This window comes from Herpailurus yagouaroundi, unplaced genomic scaffold (assembly GCF_014898765.1).
Source record: "Herpailurus yagouaroundi ecotype Mexico unplaced genomic scaffold, PumYag 212, whole genome shotgun sequence".
Lineage (NCBI taxonomy): Eukaryota > Metazoa > Chordata > Mammalia > Carnivora > Felidae > Herpailurus > Herpailurus yagouaroundi.
Genome location: NW_024412443.1, coordinates 74,338 through 101,859, shown reverse-complemented (window position 1 = coordinate 101,859; position 27,522 = coordinate 74,338). Strand labels below are relative to the sequence as shown.

General features: G+C 42.6%; 1 protein-coding gene across 1 annotated transcript; it reads left to right on the top strand.

Annotated features, from left to right (window-relative positions):
• The first annotated feature begins 19,768 nt into the window (after window positions 1-19,768).
• On the top strand, window positions 19,769-22,939 carry LOC121016656 (uncharacterized). The gene is made up of 4 exons (XM_040454379.1): window positions 19,769-19,774; window positions 19,982-20,404; window positions 21,722-21,831; window positions 22,753-22,939. The coding sequence occupies exons 1-4, from the start codon at window positions 19,769-19,771 to the stop codon at window positions 22,850-22,852; spliced, it is 639 nt and encodes a 212-aa protein (XP_040310313.1). The 3' UTR covers window positions 22,853-22,939.
• Window positions 22,940-27,522: the final 4,583 nt, after the last annotated feature.

Here is a 27,522-nt window from a genome sequence, read left to right as displayed (position 1 = left end):
TTGAGCTCTACACGCTCTTTGCAAAAAACAAACAAACAAACAAAACAAAAAACAAAAAACCTGCAATGCTCAGTACCTCTCACTCCATATTCTGTGGTCCCAAGAGGTTTTCCGCTTATGCAAAGTTAACACTGCACTCTCTGCACCTTTCTCTCTTTCTCTCCCTTTTGCCTCTCTACAGAAAGGGCTCCTTCTCCTCTCCCAATTCACTTCCACACACCTCACACCTGCCACACTGTCTCCCTCTAATCATGGAGACCCTTCTGCCAGTGTGCAGATGGGTTTCCTGGGTGTTCCAAGTGATCTGACCTAAACACAGCTGTGTTTGAGGGATGAGGAAAGCCCAGAGTTCCCCTACTTCACCATCTTAAATCCTTTGTTTCAGAATGTTTTATATTTTCAGTGTACAGATTGTTCACCAGCTTGGCTTATTCCAAAGTATTTTATTCTTTTGATACTATTGTAAAGGTTTTTTTTAATTTACTTTCTGGATTTTTTTAGACCCAGAGTCTATGACAGATGGTGACCCTGACGTGATAGAGGAAAGGGGACTATGGGCTGAAATGGGCAAGGAGCCCACGTGGCCAGATGGTGCCACAGAAGGACTGCAGGACACCGGGGAACGGTTAAGGAGCTCCAAGAAAAAAAAGTACTGGGTACAGTCTCTACCTGACAAGGTAAGGGATAAAGTGAAACTATATTAGGATTCGCTGCTGCAGCACTTTTGAGAGATCTATCATGGGAAACTCCCTAGCCTCTGAACAAAAGTGCTATATTCAAATTCTTCAGTCCCTAGGAGACAGCAGGGACTAGTCTAAATTATAAGGCTCTCCTTAGATTATTGGCTGTCCAACAAAATTGTCCTTGGTTCCCTTAAAGTGTGAGAATGAGTAGGAAAAACAGTAAAGGCCAGGCATTCTAAAGGGGCTAATGTCCCCTCTAAAGTAATCCTCACCCGGTCCATCATTCGCACCACCCTTCCCTGCTTGAGCTCAGACTGTGTATATGAAGACCTAGAGTTATTTAAAAAGGAGGAAAAACCTCTTTCCCCCTATAGTCAGACTGAACTGACTGGACTAGAGCCTCTGGCTCCTTTACAGCCAGAAGATACTTCTCCTCCCCCAGAAGGGTGGGACGATATGGAGCCTCTGAAAACCTCACCGACCAGCTCTGATAAAGTCCTCACCCCACTGCAAAAGTACATTTAAAAAGCCCACAAGGCTGGTAAATTCCAGCTGTTTCCCATTGTCAGGCAAAATGGGCAATGTGGCCGTGAAGGGCTGGTCTTTCCAATTGTAAAAGAATTGCAAAAATCAGTTCACCTGTATGTCCCTCACAGCCCTTTTACAATCTGTATTTTAGAAAATATTTGTGGCACTCATTCCATGTATGCCTGGGACTGGGGCTCTCTTATGAGCATCATTCGGACCCCAGCCCAGTATGCTGTCTGTGCTCAAGAGTTTAATGATGCTTGCATGACTCCTGCTTTGCAGAACTTTGTCACTGCTATTCAGGTGTCTTTTAAACAACTGTCTGACAAGGGGAAGTATCCCCAAACAAGGCAGTGAGCCCAACTTCCAATCACTGTCAAGTAAAACAATGCACTGAAATAGTGCAGTGGATTTTACACAGGCCATCCCTAATATAGGGGATTCTAACACTCTCTATCTTACTGTTTCTCTCTATACACTCTTATTACTCTAACTGTATGTGAGGGCTTCTCCCTCATTCATTCCCTGGATTAATAACCATGATAAGCCGACTGTCTCTGGCTAGTCTACCTCAGGATAGAGATTTTAAGGAATATTCCCAAACAGCTGCCGAAACTCCGTTTGTTTCAGGGAACTTCCCTGTCTTCTCTGGCCCAACATGGACTGCCTAATTCCACTAGTGGAAAACAAAACAAAACAAAACAAAACAAAACAAAACAAAACAAATAATACAAAACAAAACAAGAATCAGTATCTGCTCATCTATCTGAGGTGATAGGCTTTAGGACCATGTGAACTCTTTTCTCTGCCCTCGGTGCCTCAGTCTGCCTTCTGGCCTCTCGGCAGCACCTCACCTTTTCTGCCTTCCCTTCCCCTTCCTCCTGTTTCTGCACTGCCTGGGGTGTGGCCTACAAATCTGGCTCTTCAATGCCTCAGACAACATGCTGCTCCTTGCTCCCCACTCTGTCAAAAGGCAAAAAAACACCCCCTTAAACTTTAAATTTCCTCACTGGTTCCATGGGGGAAAAAATTAACAATGGTAAACTTTCAAGGGGGCACAGATAAAATATTATTAGGACAGGCATGTCTTTTATTTTTTTTTAATTTTTTTTCAACATTTATTTATTTTTGGGACAGAGAGAGACAGAGCATGAACAGGGGAGGGGCAGAGAGAGAGGGAGACACAGAATCGGAAACAGGCTCCAGGCTCTGAGCCATCAGCCCAGAGCCTGACGCAGGGCTCGAACTCATGGACCGCGAGATCGTGACCTGAGCTGAAGTCGGACGCTTAACCGACTGCGCCACCCAGGAGCCCCCAGGCATGTCTTTTAAATTATAGAACTTTATTCTACTAAGGTTGACTAAAGGTCAAATAAGCTCACTTTATCTCTGTTCCAATTTGTTAGCAAAAGGATGACTTAAAGTAATGGTTAACTTTGCCTCATAGTTTTCATGGATAATTGTTAAGACAGATTTCAGGGTCTTTGGTAGCCTAAAACTTCAACGTTTTGCTTGAATGGTAAATTGAATTAAGTTCTTTGGACATTTAGGTGTCTTTCAAATCAAATGGAATGCTGAAGCATTGCTTACTAAATAGGTTTATGCTTCTGACTTCTTATAATAAATAAATGAAAAAATAAATAAACTGAGAATATTTAAATCCATGCTTTATGCTTAATGGATTCATAAGTCTATCACCTAAAAATATTTTTTTAATTTTTAAAAAAAAATTTTAACGTTTATTTATTTTTGAGAGACAGAGAGAGAGAACTAACAGGGGAGAGACAGAGAGAGACGGAGACACAAAATCTGAAGCAGGCTCCAGGCTCTAACCTGTCAGCACAGAGCCTGACATGGGGCTTGAACCCAAGAACCATGAGATCATGACCTGAGCTGAAGTCAGTTGCTTAACTGACTGAGCCACACAAGTGCCCCCAATTTTTTTTTAAGGTTTACTTATTTTTGAGAGAGAGAGACAGAATGTGATCAGGAAGGGGAAGAGAGAGAGGGAGACACAGAATCCATAGCAGGCTCTAGGCTCCAAGTTGTCAGCACAGAGCCTGATGCAGTGCTTGAACTCACGAACTGTGAGATCATGACGAGCTGAAGTCTGACCCTTAACTGACTGAGCCACCCAGGTGCCCCCCAAAAATTTTTCTCATGTAACAGATAATTCACAATTGGTCACTACTTAGGTTTTCCCTAGAGACTAAAGTTTCTAAGAGTTAAAATTCTGCTAAGTGTAGTTAAAACTCGGGCAAACATAACAAAAGCAACTCTGTTATGTGGAAAAGTAGGAGATATAAAAGAAAGATATAAGAAATGGAAATATATTTTTGTTAAAGGTAAAATAAAGTAATTTTGTCTTAAATGAGACTGGATATTTTGAGAAAAATGGGTTGGGACACAATCTAAGTGCAAAGAAAAGTTGTAAAATGTTCATGAGGGAAAATCTTTAAAAAGGAATTTTATGTGTGGTCAGGATGGACTAAGGTTAAAATAAATGGTTTTTAAAAGTACACAGGGTTAAGATAAAGATTCCTCCTCCTTTGATCCAAAGGCTGGGAAAATGATAACAATACTCTTCATGCCAGACTCCAAATCCTCCACATTTGCATTGTTCCTGTTTGGCAAAAGAATGGATGCCATATAAGGGATGGATAATACATGAAGGGCTTTTACTAAGATACAAGGGAGCCATTTTACTAAACTTATCCCATGGTATGCCATAAATGGGTATCCATGTGACTGAAACATACTTATATGGGTATTACTAAAAAAGACAGGAAAATAGACTTTAACTTTGGCTCTTTAGCCCACTCCCTCAATGGCCAATGATCAATATGTGAGTTACTGCTGAGCAAAAATAAAATTAGTACATCCTACAACAACCACACACACACAAAATACATTATTGTTAATGGTGATAAATAAGCAAATAAATAATTTTAACAAAAAGGGTAAAACAACAGGACAACACACCCTTTCAAGTTGTTTTACTTAAGCCTTGGTTAGAATTAACCATTCCTTATAATCCACCAGGCCAAACAGTTGTAAAATGAGCACATGATATGCTCAAAAACATGTTAAAAAACAAAAAGTGGGAGATACCCCTGGTTGTCTGCATTACAACCTCAGCTCCTTCTTGATCTTGCTAGGATTACTCTTAACTTTTTAAATCTCAACACTCAAGGACTAACTGCAGCTGAGTGACATTCTTCAAAATAAGATAAACCCTCTCACCCTATGGTGCCACGCAAAACCCCTGAAGGGGGGCCCTAATGGACTGGGCCCACTAAACTTCTCATCTAGGGTCAAAGATATGCTTCTGTTCTTTCAGATTCTGAACTTCTCTTGTTTGGTGAAGCCTTACCATGGCATCATGGAGACCTCCAGGATATCTTCCAATGAACCAACACTTCCAGAGAATGACTCTGAGTGAGCAGCCACTGGCCCCCTTTTTTCAAGATGGAAGAAGCCTCTTCATGGACTCCTCATCCTGAAGCCACTCCACTAATGCAAATCCTTGCCCCTGATATAACATGGGGAATCCTTAAATGCGTGTCTAACCAAGCCGACATCCTCTTACAACACAACGATATTGCATATACCCCTAATTCACATATGATGGCCATGATTTCTGTCATTAACAAAAATTCAGTATGTGTAAGCCTGATTCTACTCCTTTCCCCTCATTTGTCGAGGCCAAGCTCAATATTCATATTGGGTTCATCTCCTTAACCCACCTATACTTGATAGCTTAACACTCCTAGCCTGAGATATTCCTATTAGCAATAATGACAAAGTTCATGGAAGGAGCCAATCTTAACCTGCCCTTCCAAACTGAACAAGAGCATTGACTTTATATGCCAAGACCTCAATGGTGGCTTACTTCAGCACCTCCTACGTGTGTTACTAAACTCAACAACTTTTCTGCTTGCCTCAAACTAAAAATCAGCTGGCTTTTGCATGTACAGCCCAAAACCTCTACAAGGCCAGAAAATTTTCCCTTTTTCTCAGCCATAAGCTTTGATATACCTCAAAAAAACAAGCATATTTCATACTCCTAATGTTATAGCTTGCTCTAGTCTCAAATATTCAGACCACCCCTGGAATAATACTCCTTGGACAACCTGTTATGGAGAGACTGAGCATAATCTTCACTAGGGTAATTGGACTATTATTGACAGGGGTCCTAGAGGACATCTTGAAACAAAATATTCAATAAGACCATATCCTTTGGCCAGCCTAGTAGGGAGGATAATTCTTGGAAAAACGGAGCCTTGTCCGGCCCTATAATTTCTGCACATAAGGGGAAATTAAAAGGACCTTGGCTTGAAAAAAAAAAAAGCCTTGGCTTGTTAATCTTTAGAAGCTAGGTCTTCCCTTCTTTATTTGTACTATTAGCCACAGAGAAATTTATGTAAAACAACATGCTAACCTAACTTGGGCCTCCCTGTACAATAACCAATTTACACGGACCACTATTTGTGTCCTTTCTCTCTACATTCTCTTTGCTACCTCCACCTTACAGAGCCAACAACTAGAAAATAATTTAATATCTCTACCTCCCAAGGCTGGTTTATGTCCTGCATAAGTAATGATAACAAAAAATTAAAAATAGACCTACCCTATGACCCAGCAATAGCACTGCTAGGAATTTACCCAAGGGATACAGGAGTGCTGATGCATAGGGGCACTTGTACCCCAATGTTTATAGCAGTACTCTCAACAATAGCCAAATTATGGAAAGAGCCTAAATGTCCATCAACTGATGAATGGATAAAGAAATTGTGGTTTATATACACAATGGAATACTACGTGGCAATGAGAAAGAATGAAATATGGCCCTTTGTAGCAACATGGATGGAACTGGAGAGTGTTATGTTAAGTGAAATAAGTCATACAGAGAAAGACAGATACCATATGTTTTCACTCTTATGTGGATCCTGAGAAACTTAACAGAAGACCATGGGGGAATGGAAGGGAAAAAAAAAAGAGGTTAGAGTGGGAGAGAGCCAAAGCATAAGAGACTATTAAAGACTGAGAACAAACTGAGGGTTGATAGGGGGTGGGAGGGAGGGGAAGGGTGGGTGATGGGTATTGAGGAGGGCACCTTTTGGGATGAGCACTGGGTGTTGTATGGAAACCAATTTGACAATAAATTTCATTTTAAAATTTTTTTAAAAATAAGTAATGATAACATCACCCAATTAAATATCTCCTTTTATTAGTACTTACTGCATCTCAACCTGGGTTCCTGTTAATAGCACTGTACTGTATATACATCCATCAGGACTAGGTGCACTTTCCAAGCTTATTCGACACTGGCACTCTGCAAAAGGAAAAAAAAGATTTTTTGGCCTGTTAATCATGGGCATCCTCGCAGCAGTAGGTGTTATCACCTCTGCCACTGTAACTGCAGTCAATCTGCATCATACTATCCAAACGTTCCATGTCCTTAATAAATTTATAGTCAACACTACCAAAGAATTTATAAGCCAAACTTCCATTGATAAACAAGATTTGGCCCACCTCAAGGCTCTTGAGGCTGCAATGGAATTTATTGGGAAAAGACAAGAGTACTTGTTCCTCCACTCTAAACTGCCCTGTGACTCTACCAGCATATCTGCATGACTGGCATTCCTTCTAATCACTCCCAAGCTTTGGATGCTGTCCAGACACACCTTCGAAGTGTCCTGTCTTCCTATCTCTCTGACAATATAAAAGATTTAGATATGACTTTGCGCTAACAGCTACAATATGCAGAGGATCAGCTTAAAAATGAATGGGCTGATTCCTGGGAAATGTGGCACGACCTAAATCCTTTCTCACTTATGGCTAGCACCCATCTCAAATTTTGGGTAACTTTGGGAAGCAGAATGCTTTTACTGTGTCTCTTTTTATGTCTTTGCAGAATCACCCTCCAAGCCATCCAAAAGCAAAAGAAGGACCAGGAGCTCATCATGACAGTCCTCAAACACGAAACCAAAAAAAAAAAAAAAAAAAAAAAAAAAAAAAAAAAGAAAGAAAGAAAGAAAGGAAGAAAAACAAAAAGGGGGAACTGTGGGGAATAAGCTTACAAATTCCCTGGGCTTACACCAATGGGTTAGCAAGGCATAAAGAATTGAAAGCCATAGGATGCTCACACCCGAGTTTGGGAAATCAAGACAAGGCAACCAAGAATAGGGAGGTGAAAGGCACCCCAGAACAGAAAGGGGGTGCAGAGCCCCCAGAATAGAGAGGGAGGGGCAAAGGCCCAGAAATAGGACGGTGCAAAGGCACCAATATAGAACATAGGTATATGAAATAAGCAAGATTAGATATTCAGGATGGAAGCACCCCCCAATTTAGTACTATAGCAGAAAGCTGCTTTCACAGGAAGAAAGGACCAAGAGAGGTAAACAGGTAAATTGGGCTATGGACCACTGCACTGCAGGTGAAGCAGCCCAGAGCAGAAATGATTAATGAAAGAAAAGGTGCCTTGTTAACTCTGAGGCTATTTCCCCTACCTGTCTCATCCCCTAGACTAGCTAAGATGAACAGAGGTAATGCCTTATGTCGCTGTAAACAACCTTCCACCAGATTGCCCGGCATTAGGTATTTGTTTTGTATTAACCCAAACCCCTAACCCTGAATATCTTCAAGACCCCCTTTCCCTCACATCCTCAAGTTAATGTTCACAGATTCATTGTCTCTTTGTTCACGGCCATCACCATGTTTGTAAGCCTTCTGATCCTAATAAAAAAAGGGGCAAGGACTCTTATTCGGGGCTCTTGTCTTTTCCCAGACATTAGCCATCTCTCATGTTCTCATCCTGCATCCTGCTCTCTTGCTAGACAAGAGAGAACTTTAGACCCAGAGTCTACGACAGATTTTTCATTTTTAGTATATAGAAACACAACTACTTTTTGAGTGTACTGTATCCTGAAACTTTGTTGAATTTGTTCATTAGTTGTAAGAGTTTATTAGTGGATTCTTTAGGGCTTTCAACATACAAGATCGTGGCATCTGCAAAGATCATTTTACTTATTTCTTTCCAATTTCCTTTTATTTTTTCTTGTCTGATAGTTCTGGCTAGGATTTCCAGTACTATGTTGAACAGAAGTGGCAAGAGTGGGCACCGTTGCCTGTTCTTAGAATAGTTTTCACTCCTCGCCATTGTACATGATGTCAGCTGTGGACTTTTCATACAAGGCCTTTATTATGTTGACAGTGTCCTATTCCTAGTTTGTTGAGTGTTTTTTATCATGAAAGGGTGAATTTTGTCAAGTTTTTTCTGCATCAACTGAGATAATGTAGTTTTTGGCTTCTCTAAATTAATGTGGTATATTTACATTGATTTATTTTTGTATGTAGAACCATGCTTATGTCCCAGGAATAAATTCCACTTTGTCATGGTGTATAATCCTTTAAATGTGCTATTGGATTCAGTTTGGTAAGAATTTTGTTGACGTTTTTGCATTACAATTCATCCAGGACATCAATCCATATTTCTTTTTCTTATACTGTCTTTGTCTGGCTTTCATATCAGGGTACTGATGGCCTCATAAAATAATTTTAGGACTGTTCCCTACTCTTCAATTTTTAGTAAGATATTGCAAATCAGTTTAATTCTTCTTCAACTGTTGGGTAGAATCCTCCTAGAAGCCATCTGGTACTAGGCTTTTCTTTGTTGGGTTGATTACTGATTCAATCTCCTTACTTGTTATAAATTTGTTCAAATATTTTTATTTCTTAATGAATCAATATTTGTGGGTTGTTACTAGAAATTTATCCATTCTTCAAGTTATCCAATTTGTTGGCATATGATTGTTTATAGTATTCAAATTATTTTTTATTTCTATGGCATCAGTTTTAATGTCCCCTTCCCACCTTCTATTTCTGATTTTTTTATTTGAGCCTTACCTCTTTTTTTCTTAATCTCGATAAAGGTTTGTCAGTTTTGTTTATATATTCAAAAAACTCTAAGTTATGAGGAGGGAATAAGATGGCAGTGTGGTAGGGGGACCCTGGGCTAATCTCGAACACAGCTAGATCAACATGAAATCATTTTAACACCTAGGAAATAAATCTGAGGATTAAGAGAACAATATGCAAAATTTGAGGGATAGAACATGGCAGGTTCATGGTGTGGGGAAGGGATTTGGGGGTGAAAAAAGCCATGGTGGTGCAGAGGAGTGGGAACCCTTTTTGCAGAGTAGAGAGAGGTGGGGGAAGAGAGAGCAGCATGTCAGGTTTGTCAAGAAAAACACCCCCAAAACCATCGACAGGAATCATGAGGAACTGAATATCACAAGTTTTGGCAAACAGTGGGGCTGAAATTCTGAGTTTTTGGAAGTCTGCTGGAATAGATCCACAAGGACAGCGGTGCTCCTGGGGAGGAGGGGAAGCCTGGGAGTGGATTGGGGACAGTGTGATGTGGATATCCCCTGGGTCACACTCGGAGAGAAAGTTCCCCTCCCCTGAGTGCATTTGGAAGAGGGTACATAGCCTCTCCAAGGACAAAAGACCCGGGTGGCACTTTTGAGTGGCTGTTCAACAACAGGGAACAAAGGCATGTACAGAGGGCTGATAAAGTGGTCACAGCTTTTCACTGTGCTCACCATAAATTCCAGGCACCTAAGTGGCTGTGAGATGCCTTTCCTGGGACAGAATAGCCTAGAATAGCACTAAGCCTCGAATAGCACTAGGCTTAGTGCTGCAAGACTCTCCTCCAGAGGTGGGGAGCAGGTCCTCACCTTGCCAAGTCCTTTAATACTTGGAATTTTGAATCCCCGTCACATGCTAGTGACAAAATACAAGAGAGCTGAGGCTCCAGGTGTGTCAATGTCCTGGGCACAGAAGGGTTAATTAAGGACAGGGATCTGACAGAAGTCTGGAACACAGGGGAAAAGACTGTTCACTTGTCTGTGAGGGGTACCTGAACAGTGGTGGATGCCAGTTCCCCCACCCAGAATGGGACAGCAGGGTGACACCACCTTCTCCTGCTCACCAGAATGGATGGACTTCAGTGAGTAACAGAGTGTCCACCCATCCAGGCTGGAGCTGCTTACACCAAGCCCCACCCCACTGCACTCTACAGGATCATCTTTATAAGAGTAGGTCTGACTATGAGCCAGCACAGCAGGCCTATCCCCCAGCATACCAACAAAGAGCCGTCCTCATGCACCAAGTCTACTGATCATAGAGTGCTCCAAAGTGTAAGCTTCAGTTCTTCAGTTCTGGTGGAAATAGGACCAGGCTTATTATTTTTTTTAATCAGATTTACAGTTTCTTTGTTCATTTGTTTTTTTATTTCATTTTCTCGTTTTTTGCAACAGGCTTCTTTTTCTCCCCTTCCCTGTTTCTTCTTCTTTTTTGTGTTCTTTTTCTTTGGAATTAGGTGCATAGTTTTTGTTTGTATATTTGGGGGTTTTTTTGTTGTTGTTTCTTTACCTTTTCTTTCTTGGATAAGGCTTTTTTTTTTTTTTTTTAATCAGGCTTATTTTAACAAATAAATCAAACCACACCTAAAGATCCAAACACTCCTCACTGTATGCAAGGAGGAACTCTGTAGAGTACTGACTGGGGCAAAGAGCAGCCAAATCACAGGACAGAGTGCACACAGCATACACTAGAAAACTCTGAGGTGCCAGGCCCTTGATGGTGTATGATTCCTTCTTCATATGGCATTACACTCAGGAGCAGGAAATATAACAAGCTTTCATAACATGCAAAATACAGGCACCTAGACAAAATGACAAGACAGAGGAATTCTACACCAAGGAAAGATCAAGAAGAAACCACAGCCAGGGATTTGCTCAAAACAGATATAAGTAATATATCTCAACAAGAATTTAGAATAATAGTCATAAGAATACTAGCTGGGCTTGAAAGAAACATAGAAGACTCCAAGGAAATCCTTGTTGCAGAGATAAAAGACCTAAAAACTAGTCAAACTGAAATAAAAAATTCTATAACTGAATGTATAAAATATAAAAACTGGATGTAATCACAATAAGAATGGAAGAAGTATGAGGGTTGAATAGGTGATATTGAAAATAAAACTATAAAAAATAATGAAGCTGAAAAGGAGAGGAAAATAAAACTATTAGATCATGAATACAGACGTAGATAAATCAGCGATTCTATGAAGCACAGTAATATCTGTATCATAGGAGTCCCAAAAGAAGAGTGGGGAAAAGGAACAGAAGCTTTCTTTGAACAAATTATAACTGAGAACTTCCCTAATCTGAGGAAGTAAACAGGCATTCAGTCTGAGAGGCACGGAGAACTCCCCTCAAAATCAACAAAAACAGGTCAACACCAAAACATATCATAGTGAAACTTGCAAAATACAAATTTAAAAAGAGAGTTCTGAAAGCACCTACGGATGAAAGGCCCTTAACCTACAATGGTAGATACATAAGGTTAGCAGTAGACCTGTCCACAGACCTTGGCAGGCCAAAAGGGAGTGTCATGATATATTTAACAGGCTAAATGGGAAAAACATGCAGCCAAAAATTCTTTATCCAGCGAGGCTGTCATTCAGAATAGAAAGAGAGATAGAGTTTCCAAGACAAGCAAAAACCAAATGAGTTCATGAACACTAAGCCAGCTCCACAAGAAACAGTGAGAACAAAAGAGAGACCAAAAGCAACAAAGACTAGAAAAGAACAAAAACAATCTAAAAGAATTCAACTTTACAGATAATACAACGGCACTAAATTCATATCTGTCAATAATTATTCTGAATGTAAATAGACTAACTGCTCCAATCAAAAGACATCAGGTATCATAATGGATAAAAAAAAAAAAAAGATCCATTTATATCCTGCTTACAAGAGCTGATTTTAGACCCAAAGACACCCCCAGGTTGAAAGTGGGGGGATGGAGAACTATCTATCATGCTAATGGACATCAAAAGAAAGCTGGAGTAGCCATACATATATCAGACAAACCAGATTTTAAGACAAAGATTGTAATAAGAGATGAAGAAGAGCACTATATCATAATAGTATGGGACATTAACACCCCACTTACAACAATGGACAGATCACCTAAGCAGAAAATCAACAAGGAAACAATGGCTTTGAATGACACAATGGACCAGATTGACTTGACATATATATTCAGAGCATTTCAACCTAAAGCAGCAGAATACACATTCTTCTTGAGTGCACATGGAACATTCTCCAGAATAGATCACATACTGGGTCACAAATGAAGCCTCAACCAGTAGAAAAATATTGCAATGATACCATGCATATTTTCAGACCACAACACTATGAAACTTGAAGTCAATCACAAGAAAGAATTTGGAGGGATCACCAATGCATGGAGATTAAACAACATCTTACTAAAGAATGAATAGGCTAAACAGGAAATTGAAGAAGAAATTTAAAAATACACAGAAGCTGATGAAAATAAAAGCAGAACAGTCCAAAACCTTTGGTATGCAGCAAAGGCAGTCATAAGAGGAAAGTATATAGTAATTCAGGCCTTCCTAAAGATGGAAGAAAAGTCTCCAATACACAACCTAACCTGACACCTAAACAAGCTGGACAAAGAACAGCAAATAAAGCCAAAACCAGTAGATGAATGAAGATAATAAAGATTAGAGCAGAAACAAATGATGTCGAAATAAAAAAAAATCCAGAACAGATTAACAAGTCTAGGAGCTGGTTCTTTGAAAGAATTAACAAAATTGATAAACCCTTAGCTAGAATTATCAAAAAGAAAAAGGAAAAGACCCAAATAGAAAAAATCACAAATGAAAAAGGAGAGATCACAACCAACACCACAGAATTACAATTATAGGAAACTATTATGAGCAATTATATGCCAACAAGTTGGGCAACCTGGAAGAAATGAATAAATTCCTAGAAACCTATAACTACCAAAACTGAAACAGGAAGAAACAGAAAAGTTAGAGAGACCCACAACCAGTAAAGAATCAGTAATCAAAATTCTCCCAACAAACAAGAGTCCAGAGCTAGATGGCTTCCCAGGGGAATGCTACTAAATATTTGAAGAAGAATTAATAGTTATTCTTTTGAAATGTGTTCCAAAAACAAACAAACAAACAAAAGAAGAAGAAATGAAAGGAAAACTCCAAACTCATTCTGCAAGGCCAGCATTACCTTGATTCCAAAACCAAAGACCCCACTAAAAAGGAGACTGCAGACCAATTTCCCACTAAAAAGGAGATTGAAGACCAATTCTCAACAAGATACTAGCAAATTGAATCCAACAGTACATTAAAAGAATTAGTCACCACAATTAAGTGGGATTTATTTCTTGGATGCAGGGGTGCACAACTCTGTGAATATATGAAAATATTGTACACTTTAAAAGGGTGACTTTTGGGGCGCCTGGGTGGCGCAGTCGGTTAAGCGTCCGACTTCAGCCAGGTCACGATCTCGCGGTCCGTGAGTTTGAGCCCCGCATCGGGCTCTGGGCTGATGGCTCAGAGCCTGGAGCCTGTTTCCGATTCTGTGTCTCCCTCTCTCTCTGTCCCTCCCCCGTTCATGCTCTGTCTCTCTCTGTCCCAAAAATAAATAAACATTGAAAAAAAAAATTAAAAAAAAAAAAAGGGTGACTTTTATGGTATGTGAATTACATCTCAATAAAGTTTTTTTTTTTAAATCACACCCCCTTTAAAAAAAAGTATATGAAAAATCAGACTTCATCATACTCTAGCTTGCCAGTTTCATGGATTCTGGTAGAAGACCCCAGACTCCAGGGCCATAGAAAAGAGATTTTATTACTCATGACACAACAGACAACATGAGCTTCCTGCTCATGGTTCCCCCTATGCCCCAAGTGACATGGAGGATGGGATCAGGTGGATAGGTCACAATGGGTTTGTGTCACAGCTGAGAATCTCCAAGCCTAGAAAATCCCCAATCTTTTTACAGGGTCTACAAGCGAACCTACCCACACTTTGTCCTGGAGGAAGATATACTCTATTATCCTGGAAACCAAACAAATCTTCTTTCTGCTCCAGAGGAAGACACTCTGCAAAGCTGCTTGTTTTTTTTGTTGTTTTTATTTTTTTTAATGTTTATTTATTTTTGAGAGAGAGAAACAGTGTGAGCAGGGGAGGGGCAGAGAGAGAGGGAGACACAGAAACCAAAGCAGCCTCCAGGTTCTGAGCTGTCAGCACAGAGCCCAATGCAGGCCTCAAACCCACGTACTGTCAGATGATGACCTGAGCCGAAGTTGGATGCTTAACCAACTGAGCCACGCAGGCACCTCTGCGGAAGCTGCTTGTTAAACAAACCTTGAAAAGCTCATCCAAATGGAAAGACAAGAGCCTCCAGGAGACCTGTCTCCCACACCTGGAACTCTCTTCCATGTCTCTGCATTATTGGGTTCTATAACAAATATACAAATGTGACTCTGGACTCATTTTTCTCAGGAGTTCAATTTCTTGGAGGAAACAAAGGCTGAGTTTGAGTCCTCTATGCTAGTCCTGATGTCCTCTGTCCTCACAGACAAATAAATGAATTGTACACTTACAGTTCTGTAAAGAACTCATGTTGTAACAAATGACCCAGAGAGAAAAATCAGACCACAGTTTGACTATCTCCTTGACAAGAAAAAGCCCATTTTTCTACTGCTTCCCATGCCATGTTCACATCCACAGGGCATGTAGAGGGCCAGGAAACTGATACTGAAGCATCTCTATCCTGCAGTGGGGGTAGTGATGACCAAATTGTCCTCTGTATATCCTAAGATGTGACTTCTAAATAAAGCCCCATCCATCCACACTGCATGCAGACTGTTTCTCCCCTGAGCACATTCTATGTTTGACAAAGACTTGCTTCCACCTAGAAAAAATTTTTTTAAATTTTTTAATGTTTATTTTTGAGGGAGAGAGACAGAGCGCAAATGGGGGAGGGGCAGAGAGAGAGGGACACAAAATCTGAAGCAGGCTCCAAGCTGTCAGCACCAAACCCGATGCAGGGCTTAAACTCAAGAACTATGAGGTCATGACCTGAGCCGAAGTCGGATGCTTAACCAACTGAGCCACCCAGGCGCCCTAAGACTTGCTTCCGTCTAAAGCCTCTGCAACACTCCCACTAGTGTTTCCTCTGATGTGTGACGAGATTTGACTTCAGGCTGAAGCCTCACCCACACTTCTTAGACACAAAGGGCTTCTCTCCTAAGTGTCTGCTGGTGTCTGAAAGGGCCACCTTTCAGCTAAAACTTTTCACTCATTCCCTACACACAAAGGGCCACTGCTCTTTCCCCGAGTGTGTTCTCTGGTGTCTGAAGAGACCTCCCCCCTTTAGAGCTGAAGCCCACATACCCTGCACACAAAGCGTTTCTCTCCCAAGTGTGTTCCCTGAGGTCTGACCAGGGCTGACTTACAGCTGAAGCCACACCCACACTCCATGCACAGAAGGCACAGCACAGCCACATGTGTGTACTGGTGCCTGAGGACCCCGAACCTCAGCCAGAAGCCCTGTCCATACTCCCTGCACAGAAAGGACTTCTGCTTCAAGTGTACTCTGTGGTGTTTCACAAGGATTGACAGCTGTCTAAAGCCATGCTCACACCTCTACACACAGAAGACTTCTACCCTGAATGCATCCTTGGATGTGCTATGAGGGTCAACTTCTCAGTAAAAATCCATCTATACTCACAGCACAGAAAACACTTCTCCCCTAAGTGTGACCTCTGATTTCTGCAAAGATTTGACTTCCAACTGCAGCTTCACCCACACTCAAGGCACACGCAGGGCCGCTCCCTCACATGCATCCCCTGGGGTCTCCAGAGGGATGACTCGTTGCCAAAGCCTGCCCATAAGGGCCTCTCCTCTGAGTGTGCCCCATACAAGGGATGTTTAACTGCTGGCTAAGATCCCTCTCACACTCTGCCCAACTGACTGGTCCACATCCTGAAAAGTCTACCCCCTTCAGCCCTCTGTCTCCTCAGGGATTGCCCTCTTTACCAGGCTGGGCTCTGTGCCTGCCACTCTGCTTATCTAGTTCCTTCCCTAAGGTGTAGAAGCTGTCCCAGGGCTGGGCTGCAAAGTGCTGCTAGGACCCTCTGCTTTTACTTGTCCTCCATAACAAGGACTCGGTGTCTTCTGTCTCATGTGCTTCTGCTTGGCCACTCTAGCGGGTTTGTGCAGAAAGTTGTTGTTCTTGTGTCTTTGGATCCTCTTGGCAAATATCCCCTGGCTGAAGGTGGTTTCCTGCACCCAAGACTGGGACGATCCTAGGGGGATGGCTGAGCCAAACATTTTGGCTGAGGAAAGGTTGACTGCAGAAAGCCAGAGGGCAATCAACACAGAAATGGATTTCTGGCTTGGTTCTGCTCAAGAGAAAGCAGTTTTTGTCAGAGCGGTCCTAGATGAAGCAGCCACTCCTCCGATCTGAAGACTTGCCCCTCCAAAACACATGTGGCAGGTTTCCAACAAAAGCTCTGTATCCCACCAATAAATCCTCTACAAAAATGATTTTTCTTTTCTCTTTTACCCATAACTGAAACCCAGAAAATTCATACCAGTAGAGTTTCTAAGTGTTAGTCAGACTGGGAATCTTTCACGTAAGCAGCAGAAGCCATTCTATAAATAGCTGTAATTATAGTCAGCCTTTTTGCCCTGCTACACTTATTTTATGATATAAATATCTGACACACTGTTTTCTCCTATTGAAGATAACAAACCATAGGTGGAAATGTCCACAGGGAACTTCCTTATAAAAACAGTGACTGAGTGGCACAAAAGTTGCTTGGTCTGGAGGGACAATCTCCCCTCAAATGTAATGTGTAAACTAAATCTGAATTGAAGTGTCCAGCCTCAAAACAATGTGAGGACCACTAAGGACATGTGGACATTCAAAAGACAGAGATGGTCCAGGGCCTGATTACTGAAAGGATTTGACTTCAGATGCCCACAGCAATTCTAAGACTCTTCTCCAATTTTTTACAAATCAAAAATTAAAAATCCAGCATTCCAGACTAGAACCTGGTCATAATGTGTGCCAATTCATATTGGATGAATAGGGGTTTCTGTTCTGTTTATTGCTTTTGCTTTTAAGTTTGTATTTAAATTCCAGTTAATGTACAGTGTTTCAGATGTACAATATAGTGATTCAATACTTACATACAACACCCAGTGCTCATCACAAGTACCCTCTTTAATGCCCGTCACCTATTTCACCCATCCTGCCATGGCTCTCTACTTTGGTAACCGTCACATTGTTCTCTACAATTAAGAGGAGGCACCTGGGGGGCTTAGTGAGTTAAGCATCTGACTTCAGCTCAGGTCGCGATCTCACAGTCCATGAGTTTGAGCCCCACATCAGACTCTGTGCTGACAGCTCAGATTCTGTGTCTTCAGATTCTGTCTTCAGATTCTGTGTCTCCCTCTCTCTCTGCCCCTCCCCCACTCACACTCTGTCTCTCTCTCTCTCTTTCTGTCTCTCTCTCTCAAAAATAAATAAAACATTTAAAAAGTTAAAAAAAAAAAGAAGTTAACACTCTGAATATTTACTATATACCAAAGACTGTTCGGTCACTGTACGTGGCTTGCCTCATTCAGTTCTCTGAACAGTCCTATTTACCATCCACTCTTTACAGATAAAGAAACCAAGCACAGTTAAAGTCATGTATCTTGCTCAAATTAGTTTAGCTAAAAAGTGGCTGAGCTCTGTAAAAGGCCATGCACTTGACCTGTCAACCTGTGAGCCAGTCCTTAAGTAAGGTTGGGGGTTTGGATACAAGGTTGGCCATGCATGAGTTGATAAGTGTAGGGTCTGGGAGATAGATTCATAAGGAGACCTTGTATTATTTTCTCTACTAAAGTGAATGTTTGAATGTTTTCCATAATATAAGGTTAAAAATAAAGGTTCCAATGCCTGAAGTCCACCAGTGATGCCTGTATTTGTAAATCAGGTGCCATCTAACAGCCACCAGGGGCTGTGACAAAGAGGCCTGGACCCAGGGGCCACCACCCTACCTCCCCCATCCAGCCACCACCAACCTCACAGTCCTAACCCTGGGAGTGGCCAGTTAATTAAGAGCCACTGTCTAAAGCAGAACCAGGCAAACCAACTGGTCATCCAGGTTTCCAGCCAAACCCAAAGATGTTTGAACCATGCCAATATCCCCCACCAGCAACAAACCATGGGACAGCAAGCCTGGAGAAAGAGAAGTTGCCCTGATCACCCAAAAACACGCGTATAAAGGGACCTACTCCCACCCCAACCCATTCGCACCTGGGAATATTCAGCAGTTTCCTCTAAGCCAAACTTTGTTCCACTCTCCAAAATCCCCTTTGTTCCAATCCCAAAATCTCCATGACCAAACAGCACCCCTTTCCCAGTGCGACGGGCCCAGCCAGCTTCTGCCAAACACCTTGACATCAGTCAGGTTAGAGCTCCACTACCACCACACCGCCCAGGTTTCACGCACCTCCCCTCCCACAGGAGTCACAACGGCCCTAACCACCACCAGGGGCTGTTTGCTCCCAAACCAAGACTATGTCAACACCACAAAACCCCTAAGGTCTTCCAACTTAAGCCCCAAATACCACGTGAAGAGAGAACTAGAGATGTGCCACCACTGCCACCACTGCCACCACTACAGTGGCTTAGAACGGTCCCGCACGCCACCCGGCCTCAAAAGAAAAGCGTGGCTCCGCAATCCTGGGGCCCCTACCGGGGCCTGAGACGTGCCCTGCAACCCTAGGATTCACCGCCGAGTCTCACATCACCCCTTATTCGTTCCTCAAATTCACTCCTCAAATTCATTCCTCCAGCTGCGAGTTGTTTACCCACCCACACCCACAAATAAAAAGAACAATTTGGGAAAGCAACCCTAAGCCTTGCCAGAGACCCAACCCTAGCCACTCCCAGCTATCTTCCCCTTCCCCCAGACTCACTCCCGCCACATGGCCAAAGGCGGGTGGGCCAGCACCCATCACTGCCCTGCTTGCCAAGGGACCAGGACCACAGTACCCAGAATCCTTTGAGCACAGGGATTGCCGCCGGCGCCGCGGAAAAGACAAAGCCACGCCTCCTGAACCACAGCCACTGGTGGCTCATCAGCTGTTTTCTCTAAACACGGCCGGCGTAGGCTCTCAGTGAAGCTCCGCCTCTTCTTGCCCCTTCTCGGCACAGACAACACTCCCCAGGGGCCCTTGCGGTCGCTTCCATCTGCCAGCCTTTGGGCGGACGTGTCCAGCGCGCCTGCGCAGGCGCCTTCTCCAACAAGGCGACGGATTTGGTTAAGTTTGTTCCAGGTTACCTCGGGGTGGGTCTTGAACCTCCCCATTAGCCCCATGGGCTGCCACGTTACTTCCGGAAACTGAGGTTGGAAAAGGTAAAGCTGCATCGTCGAGGTCAGCCATTACAAGGTAGACCCAAGCAGGACGAAGAGCCCACTCTTGGCGCGCGAAGTGTTTTTTCGAAGGACCCACTGTTGGTGCCATTCAACCCAGCTTCTGGGAGCGGGGACTCACTCTCCCTGAGAAGTGGACTATGCTGGTGCCCTCCGCCACCCTCCCCAATTCCGAAGCTGGAGACTGGTCCTCTCTTCAGTGCTTGGGAGGGTGATCCATGCAAGTACCCCACGTCTGCCTTCTCTCGGGGAAACCCGGATAATGGCCATAAGGGCCTCTGAGGGCCAGCTTCCCTGAAATAACTTCCTGTCGTGCCTATCTCGCAATAGGCCCTTTGCTGCCTCTTAGCCTGGAGGCAGGGTTATTGGTACTGGACAAAGAGAGCCCCTAAAGGGATAACCACCCGGAGTCGACTCAGAACGGCCTCTAGTCCCTGCAGTCTCTCAGCCAGTTATCCACTCTGATAATCCACCGGTCAGGGAATGAAGCGGGGCCTGAGCCCAGGCCCTCTGAGAGGAGACCCAACACTGCAGAATGGGGTGAGGTAGAATATGTAGGGAAGAGAGCCTGGGGACAGAGGCGAGAATGGGAGGAGTCTGGAGCCTGGAACGAGGGCAGGCAAGTCAGACCATCTGTGGTTCTAACCGTATTGCGTCCAGCATTAGCAGAATCCCAGCTATTTGATGCCCCCCATGATCTCCGCCATGCTGCCCATCTCAGAGCTCGCTGGCACCCCCCCCCCCCCCCGGCCCTTTCCAGCTCGCACACCTGGCGGCCTCGGACTCAGACCCAGGCAGGACCCCAGGGAGATTTCATTTCTTCCAGGACCAGTGCACAGCAGAGTGGAGCCGAGGTCGGGCAGCTGCGGGAAAGGGGGGATGGGGGTGTGATGGCTCCACTCAGATCCTGCTGCCCTCTTTCCATACTGAAGAGGTCCGAGTGCAGACCCCCAACCCTTTGGTTGCTCCTCATAACCTCCTGATAACAGAGCCTCATCTGCACCCTTGACTGGACCCACTTGAGGCCCTGTAGACAGAGCTCCTGGAGCGCTGCCCTGCACACGACCCCTGGGGGCGCCCCCCAGAGCTGGCGGGTGGGGTACTGGGGTTCTTTCCTGAGACTTGCCCTAGGTACTCTAGGGACTGTGAGCGGAAGGCGCGGACATGTCCCCTTTGCAGGCCCAGGGTCCCCGCCTGAGATGTAACTGACCAGAGATGTAACTGACCAGGTTGAAAAAACGACTTAAGAAACCAGAGTCTCCGCCTGTGGGTATTAATGCTGTTTACTTATTCTCTGTAAACCCTGCTTGGAACTTTTCAGTCCTGGCTCAGAAAGGCAGCTGGAGAGTGTACAACTGCAGGACATTGACAGGGGAACAGCGCCCCCTTGTGGTTAATGTTTGGTGACTTCGAAGATAATGAGAAAACCTCGCAAAATGGTGAAACTCGTAATTGTAGAATCACAGAAACAGCTGGGTTTATGAGTAGTGTAGGAACAAAATAGAACAATGGAACATTGTTTCTCCTACCAGACTGGGAAGTATTACAAAAATAGATAACACCCATCATAAATTGCCAGATGGGAGATTAAAAATGAGATGCTCTCCCTGGGAACCTTTTGGAACAAGGAATCAAAAAGCTTAGAAGTGCAACCACTTTGATCTAGCTATTCCTTTTTTAGGGATTAATCCTTAAATTTCTGACAAGCAGGAAAGGGGGTAGTAAAGGATTACACAGAATCATTGGTTATCATAGCAAAATTAAGAAAAACATGCAATTGTTTAAACGCATTAAATAAGATCCGTGTAATGGACCACTATGCAATTATTTAAAATGGTGCTGTGAGTATTTTGTCATTGAAACGGCTACAAACATTGAAATGGCTAAATTAACTGGAAACAGGGTTTAAAAGAATACATACAGTTTGTAACAGGCAAGGTCCTTCAGAGCAGATGATGGAGAGACCATGGGTAGGAGGGGAAGCAATTAGGGATAAACGTCTATGAAAGCAAGCAAGCAAAAGTGGGCTTGGGTAGAGGGAAAAGTCAAACCATAATGCAGGGCTAACAAAACCTCAGCCAGCTGACAGGGACTCCAGAACAAGCAGGATCCATCAGAGTTAGCTGGGTCAACACCAGGTGACCAGATCTTTATACCCATACCTCTCCCAGGCACAGGAAGGTGCTGCCAGGGAAGAGCCTGACCTCAGCAGGCATCTGCAGCCGAAGCCAACTGCTGAAACTCATAACCTGGGGCTGTCCACTAAACAAACTCCTCCCAGGTGAGTGACAAGTCCTCCTTGATAGGTAGTAGACATCTCTGCATGCACCACACCATATATCTTTGTATATATGATATATGTGTTTTCAGAAAATAAATGACACCTGTCTACACCCATGGGGAAAAAAATCTGAAGGAAAAAAACTGTTTTTGTAGAACAACTGCCAAAAAGTGAAGAGCCCTGGTGATGGTTAATTTCATGTGTCAATTCACCTGGCCATGGGGTGCCCAGATTAAACTTTGTTTCTGAATGTGTCTGGGAACATGTGTGTTTCTGGATTAGATTTACATTCGAATCAGCAGACTCAGTGAAGTAGATTGCCCTCCCCCATGTGGGTGGGCATCATAAAATCCCTTCAGGGCCTTGCTGGAGCAAAAAGCAGAGGAAGGAGGAATTCACCCCTTTTCTACCACATTGCTTGCGCTAAGGCATGTATCTTCTGCCCTCAGGGCTCCTGGTTCACAGACCTTCAGACCTAGACTGGAATCTGCACCATTGGCTTCCTTGGTTCTCAGGCCTTGAGAGTCCAACTAAATTACACCACCAGCTTTCCTGGGTCTCCAGTTTGCAGATGGCAGATCTTGGGATTCTGCAAACTCCATAATTAGGTAAGCATCTGACTCTTGATTTGGCTCAGGTCATAATCTCATGGTTTGTGAGTTTGAGCCCCAGGTCAGGCTCTACGCACTGACATCACGGACTCAGCTTGGGATTCTCTCTCTCTCCCTTTCTCTGCCTCTCCCCAACTCATGTTCTCTCTGTCTCTCTCAAAATAAACTAAAAAAACCCCACAAATTTGTTACCACACAATCTGGAGGTCAGCAGTCTTAGACTTGTCTTACAAAACTAAAATCAGTTGTCAGCAGGGCTGTGTTCCTTCTGAAAGATCTAAAGGAAAACCCATTCTGTTTCCTTTTCCAGCTTCAAGAGGCTATCTGAATTCCTCCACTCTTGGCTCCTTGCACCTTTGAAGCCCAACACCTGCATCACCCCAACATCTGCTTCCAGTGTCATCCAGTGACTTCTCCTTCTCTGACTCTGACCTCACTCTCCTGCCTCCCTCTTCCTCCTGTTGGGACTCTTTATATGTTTATTTATTGTTGAGAGAGAGTGTGTGCAAGCAGGGAAGGGGCAGAGGGAGAGAGGGAGACAGAGAATCCCAAGCAGACTCCACACTGTCAGCACAGAGCTGGATGCGGGACTCGAACCCACCAATGGCGAGATCATGACCTGAACCAAAATCAAGAGTCAGTCACTTAACTGACTGAGCCACCCAGGGGCCCCAGGACAAACCAAATTTTAAACACAAAAGCCATTTATTAACCATGTAATAAATTTTTAAACTCATAAAAAGCATGAGAGGCAAAAATATGATAACATGAGAAGAAAAGATAGACTGGGGAAAATGGGTATGTGTGTATGTCAGGTACGTGGATAATATCAATAATATACAGCATATGGATCTTTCAAATTGAAAACAAAAGAGAAAAGCAGTCAAAGCATCTGGGTATCCTATTCACAGAGGAGCTCAACAAAATAACAAGCACATATCTGAAAATGACTTTCCTACTAGTGGAGAAATGCAAGTTGAAATTAGGATAAAATGATGAGACATCACCTTACTTAGGCCTATCAAACTGATACAAAATGAAAAAGCATAAAGACCCATATGGCAAGTGGTGTGCAGTCAAGTGTACTCTCCCACATTGAAGGTGCAATTGTAAAATGGAAAGCAATCTGGAAATAGAAATTAACACTTAAAATATAGAAAATAACGTGCTCAACCATCACGCTCCTAGAAAGCTATTCCATAGTAGTCATAGGTAAGGAGTACACACAAGGATATTTCTTCAACACTGGCCACTGAGATGCCAAAGAATGGAAAGGGAGGGAGAGGGGAGGGAAAGAATACAGGTAGGATAGATATTATTTCTTCTTTAAATGAAACTACTTGAATCTGGAAATTTTGTGAAGATGTTTATAATTATAAATGTAATATCTTCAGTAGATTGTAGAACTATATGGACTTTTCTTTTTTCCCTTGTGTCAGTTTGGGGGGGGTTTGAAGTTGGTTGGTTTTTTTGTTTTGTTTTGTTTTGTTTTTTTTAAGAGAGCTCACAAGCATGGGAAAGGGACAGAGAGAGAAGGAGACCATCTCAAGTAGGCTCCACACCCAGATCAGAGCCCAGGGCTTGATCTCATATCCCTGAGATCATGACCTGAGCCAAAATCAAAAGTTGGATACACCCAGGCCTCCCTTGTCAGTTTTGATCTAGACAGCACCTTGGCGCATTTATTGATACATTCCAAGTAAGAGTTGTAATTTTATTGGTTTTTTTCTCTCTATCCTTCATCTCTATTTCTTTTAATTTCTACTTTAATCTTTATAATTTTGTTTCTTTTACTTGCTTGGCATTTAATTTGCCTTCTTTTGCTAACTTCCTAAGGTGGGAGCTTTGATCATTTCTTTTTTCCCAATATAAGCACTTTAAGTTATAATTTCCCTCAATGCTTTAACCACATTCCACAAATTTCAATATGTTATGTTTTCATTGGGTCTAAACTATTTTCTCATTTACCCTGTGATTTCTTCCTCAACCCATGGGTTATTTTCTAGTGAGTTTTGCAATTTCCAAATGTTCTTTGCTTTTCTTGGATTTTTTTGTAGGATTTCAATTGCTTGGAGTCTCTTAAGACTTGTTTATGGCCTGCCATATGGTCTGTATTACTGAATGACACATGTGCGCTTGAAAAAGTGTGTATTCTGCAGTCCTTGAAGATATTGTTGTAGAAGTGAATGTGAATTCAGGTAATGGATGCTGTCACTGTGACCTACCATATCCTTCATAGTTTTGTACCTTGTTCTACTGTTTAAAGTCTGCAATTATAATTGTGAATTTATTTCTCCCTTAATTTTTCAGGTTTTTATGTATTTTAAAGCTCTATGATTATATGTATATATATTTAAAACTGTTATATCTTCCTAATGAACTGACTCATTATTATGGAGAGTCCCTCTTTGTCTCTAGGAAAATTCTTGGCTATAAATCTACTTTGTTTTTTTTTTTTTTTTTTCAACGTTTATTTATTTTTGGGACAGAGAGAGACAGAGCATGAACGGGGGAGGGGCAGAGAGAGAGGGAGACACAGAATCGGAAACAGGCTCCAGGCTCCGAGCCATCAGCCCAAAGCCTGACGCGGGGCTCGAACTCACGGACCACGAGATCGTGACCTGGCTGAAGTCGGACGCTTAACCGACTGCGCCACCCAGGCGCCCCAAATCTACTTTGTTTTAACTACACCCTGACCTTTTTTCTCTCTCAGTGGGTCTCTGCCTCAGTTTCTATCTCTTTCATTCACTTTTCTTGCATTTTGTGTTTACACTTCGCAATTATAATAATTAAGAATTAATCAGAAATTAATGGGCACCTGGGTGGCTCAGTTCATTATTAAGCGTCCAGCTTTGGCTTCAGTCATGATCTCATGGTTCATGGGTTTGAGCCCCACGTTGGGCTCTCTGCTATCACCACAAAGCCGTCTTTGGATCCTCTGTCCACTTCCCTCTCTGCATCTCCTGCACTCGTGCTCGCTCTCTCTCTCTCTCTCTCTCTCTCAAAAATAATAAACATTTTCCAAAACCAGAGACTCCACTAAAAAGAACTATAGACCGATTTCCCTGATGAACATGGATGCAAAAATCCTCAACAAGATATTAGCCAACTGGATCCAACAATACATTAGAAAAATTATTCACCATGACCAAGTCTGATTTATACCTGGGATGCAGGGCTGGTTCAATATCTGAAATACAATCAATGTGATTCATCACATCAATAAAAGAAAGGACAGAACCACTTGATCCTCTCAATAGATGCAGAGAAAGCATTTAACAAAATACAGCATCCTTTCTTGATAAAAACTTTCAAGAAAGTAGGGATAGAAGGATCATACCTCAAGATCATAAAAGCGATGTATGAAAGACCCAACGCTAATATCATCCTCAATGGGGAAAAACTGAGAGCTTTCCCCTTAAGGTCAGGAACAAGACAGGGATGTCCACTCTTGCCACTGTTATTCAACATAGTATTGGAAGTCTTAGCCTCAGCAATCAGACAACACAAAAAAATAAAAGGCATCCAAATCGGCCAGAAGGAGGTCAAACTTTCACTCTTCACAGATGACATGATAATCAATATGATAAACCCAAAAGATTCCACCAAAAACTTGGGAATGCAAGCTGGTGAAGCCACTCTGGAAAACAGTATGGAGGTTCCTCAAAAAACTAAAAATAGAACTACCCTAGACCCAGCAATTGCACTACTGGGCATTTAGCTACGGGATACAGGTGTGCTGTTTCAAAGGGACACATGCACCCCAATGTTTATAGCAGCACTATCAACAATAGCCAAAGTATGGAAAGAGCCCAAATGTCCATTGATGGATGAATGGATAAAGAAAATGTGTGTGTTCTCAACAATAGCCAAATTATGGAAAGAGCCTAAATGTCCATCAACTGATGAATGGATAAAGAAATTGTGGTTTATATACACAATGGAGCACTACATGGCAATGAGAAAGAACGAAATATGGCCCTTTGTAGCAACGTGGATGGAACTGGAGAGTGTGATGCTAAGTGAAATAAGCCATACAGAGAAAGACAGATACCATATGGTTTCACTCTTAGGTGGATCCTGAGAAACTTAACAGAAACCCATGGAGGAGGGGAAGGAAAAAAAAAAAAGAGGTTAGAGTGGGAGAGAGCCAAAGCATAAGAGACTCTTAAAAACTGAGAACAGGGGCGCCTGGGTGGCGCAGTCGGTTGAGCGTCCGACTTCAGCCAGGTCACGATCTCGCGGTCCGTGAGTTCGAGCCCCGCGTCAGGCTCTGGGCGGATGGCTCAGAGCCTGGAGCCTGTTTCCGATTCTGTGTCTCCCTCTCTCTCTCTCTGCCCCTCCCCCGTTCATGCTCTGTCTCTCTCTGTCCCAAAAATAAATAAACGTTGAAAAGAAAATTAAAAAAAAAAAAACAAAAAACAGAACAAACTGAGGGTTGTTGGGGGGTGGGAGGGAGGGGAGGTTGGGTGATGGGTATTGAGGAGGACACCTTTTGGGATGAGCACTGGGTGTTGTATGGAAACCAATTTGACAATAAATTTCATATATTGAAAAATAAAATAAAATAAATTGTGTGTGTATATGTATATGCATATATATATGTATATGTGTATATGTATGTATATATGTATATGCATATATATGTATATATATGCACACCACATTTTATACACACACACACACACACACACACACACACACACACACAATGGACTATTACTTGGCAATCAAAAAGAATGAAATCTTGCCATTTACAACTACATGAATGGAACTGGAGGGTATTATGTTAAGTGAAATTAGTCAGAGAAAGACAAAAATCATATGACTTCCCTCATATGAGGACTTTAAGAGACAAAACAGATGAACATAAGGGAAGGGAAACAAAAGTAATATAAAACATAAAAACAAAAAATATATAAAAAAACAAAAAAACAAAAACAAAAAAATATAAAAACAGGGAGGGGGACAAAACAGAAGAAACTCATAAATATGGAGAACAAACTGAGGGTTACTGGAGGGATTGTGGAAGGGGGGATGGGCTAAATGGGTAAGGGGCATTAAGGAATCTACTCCTGAC

Excerpts from the sequence above, each read along its gene's own strand:
- LOC121016656 (XM_040454379.1), top strand. Across the intron at positions 20,405-21,721 it reads CACAGCAGAGTGGAGCCGAG|GCACAGGAAGGTGCTGCCAG; the intron begins GTCGGGCAGCTG and ends TACCTCTCCCAG. Across the intron at positions 21,832-22,752 it reads ACTAAACAAACTCCTCCCAG|CTTCAAGAGGCTATCTGAAT; the intron begins GTGAGTGACAAG and ends TTCCTTTTCCAG.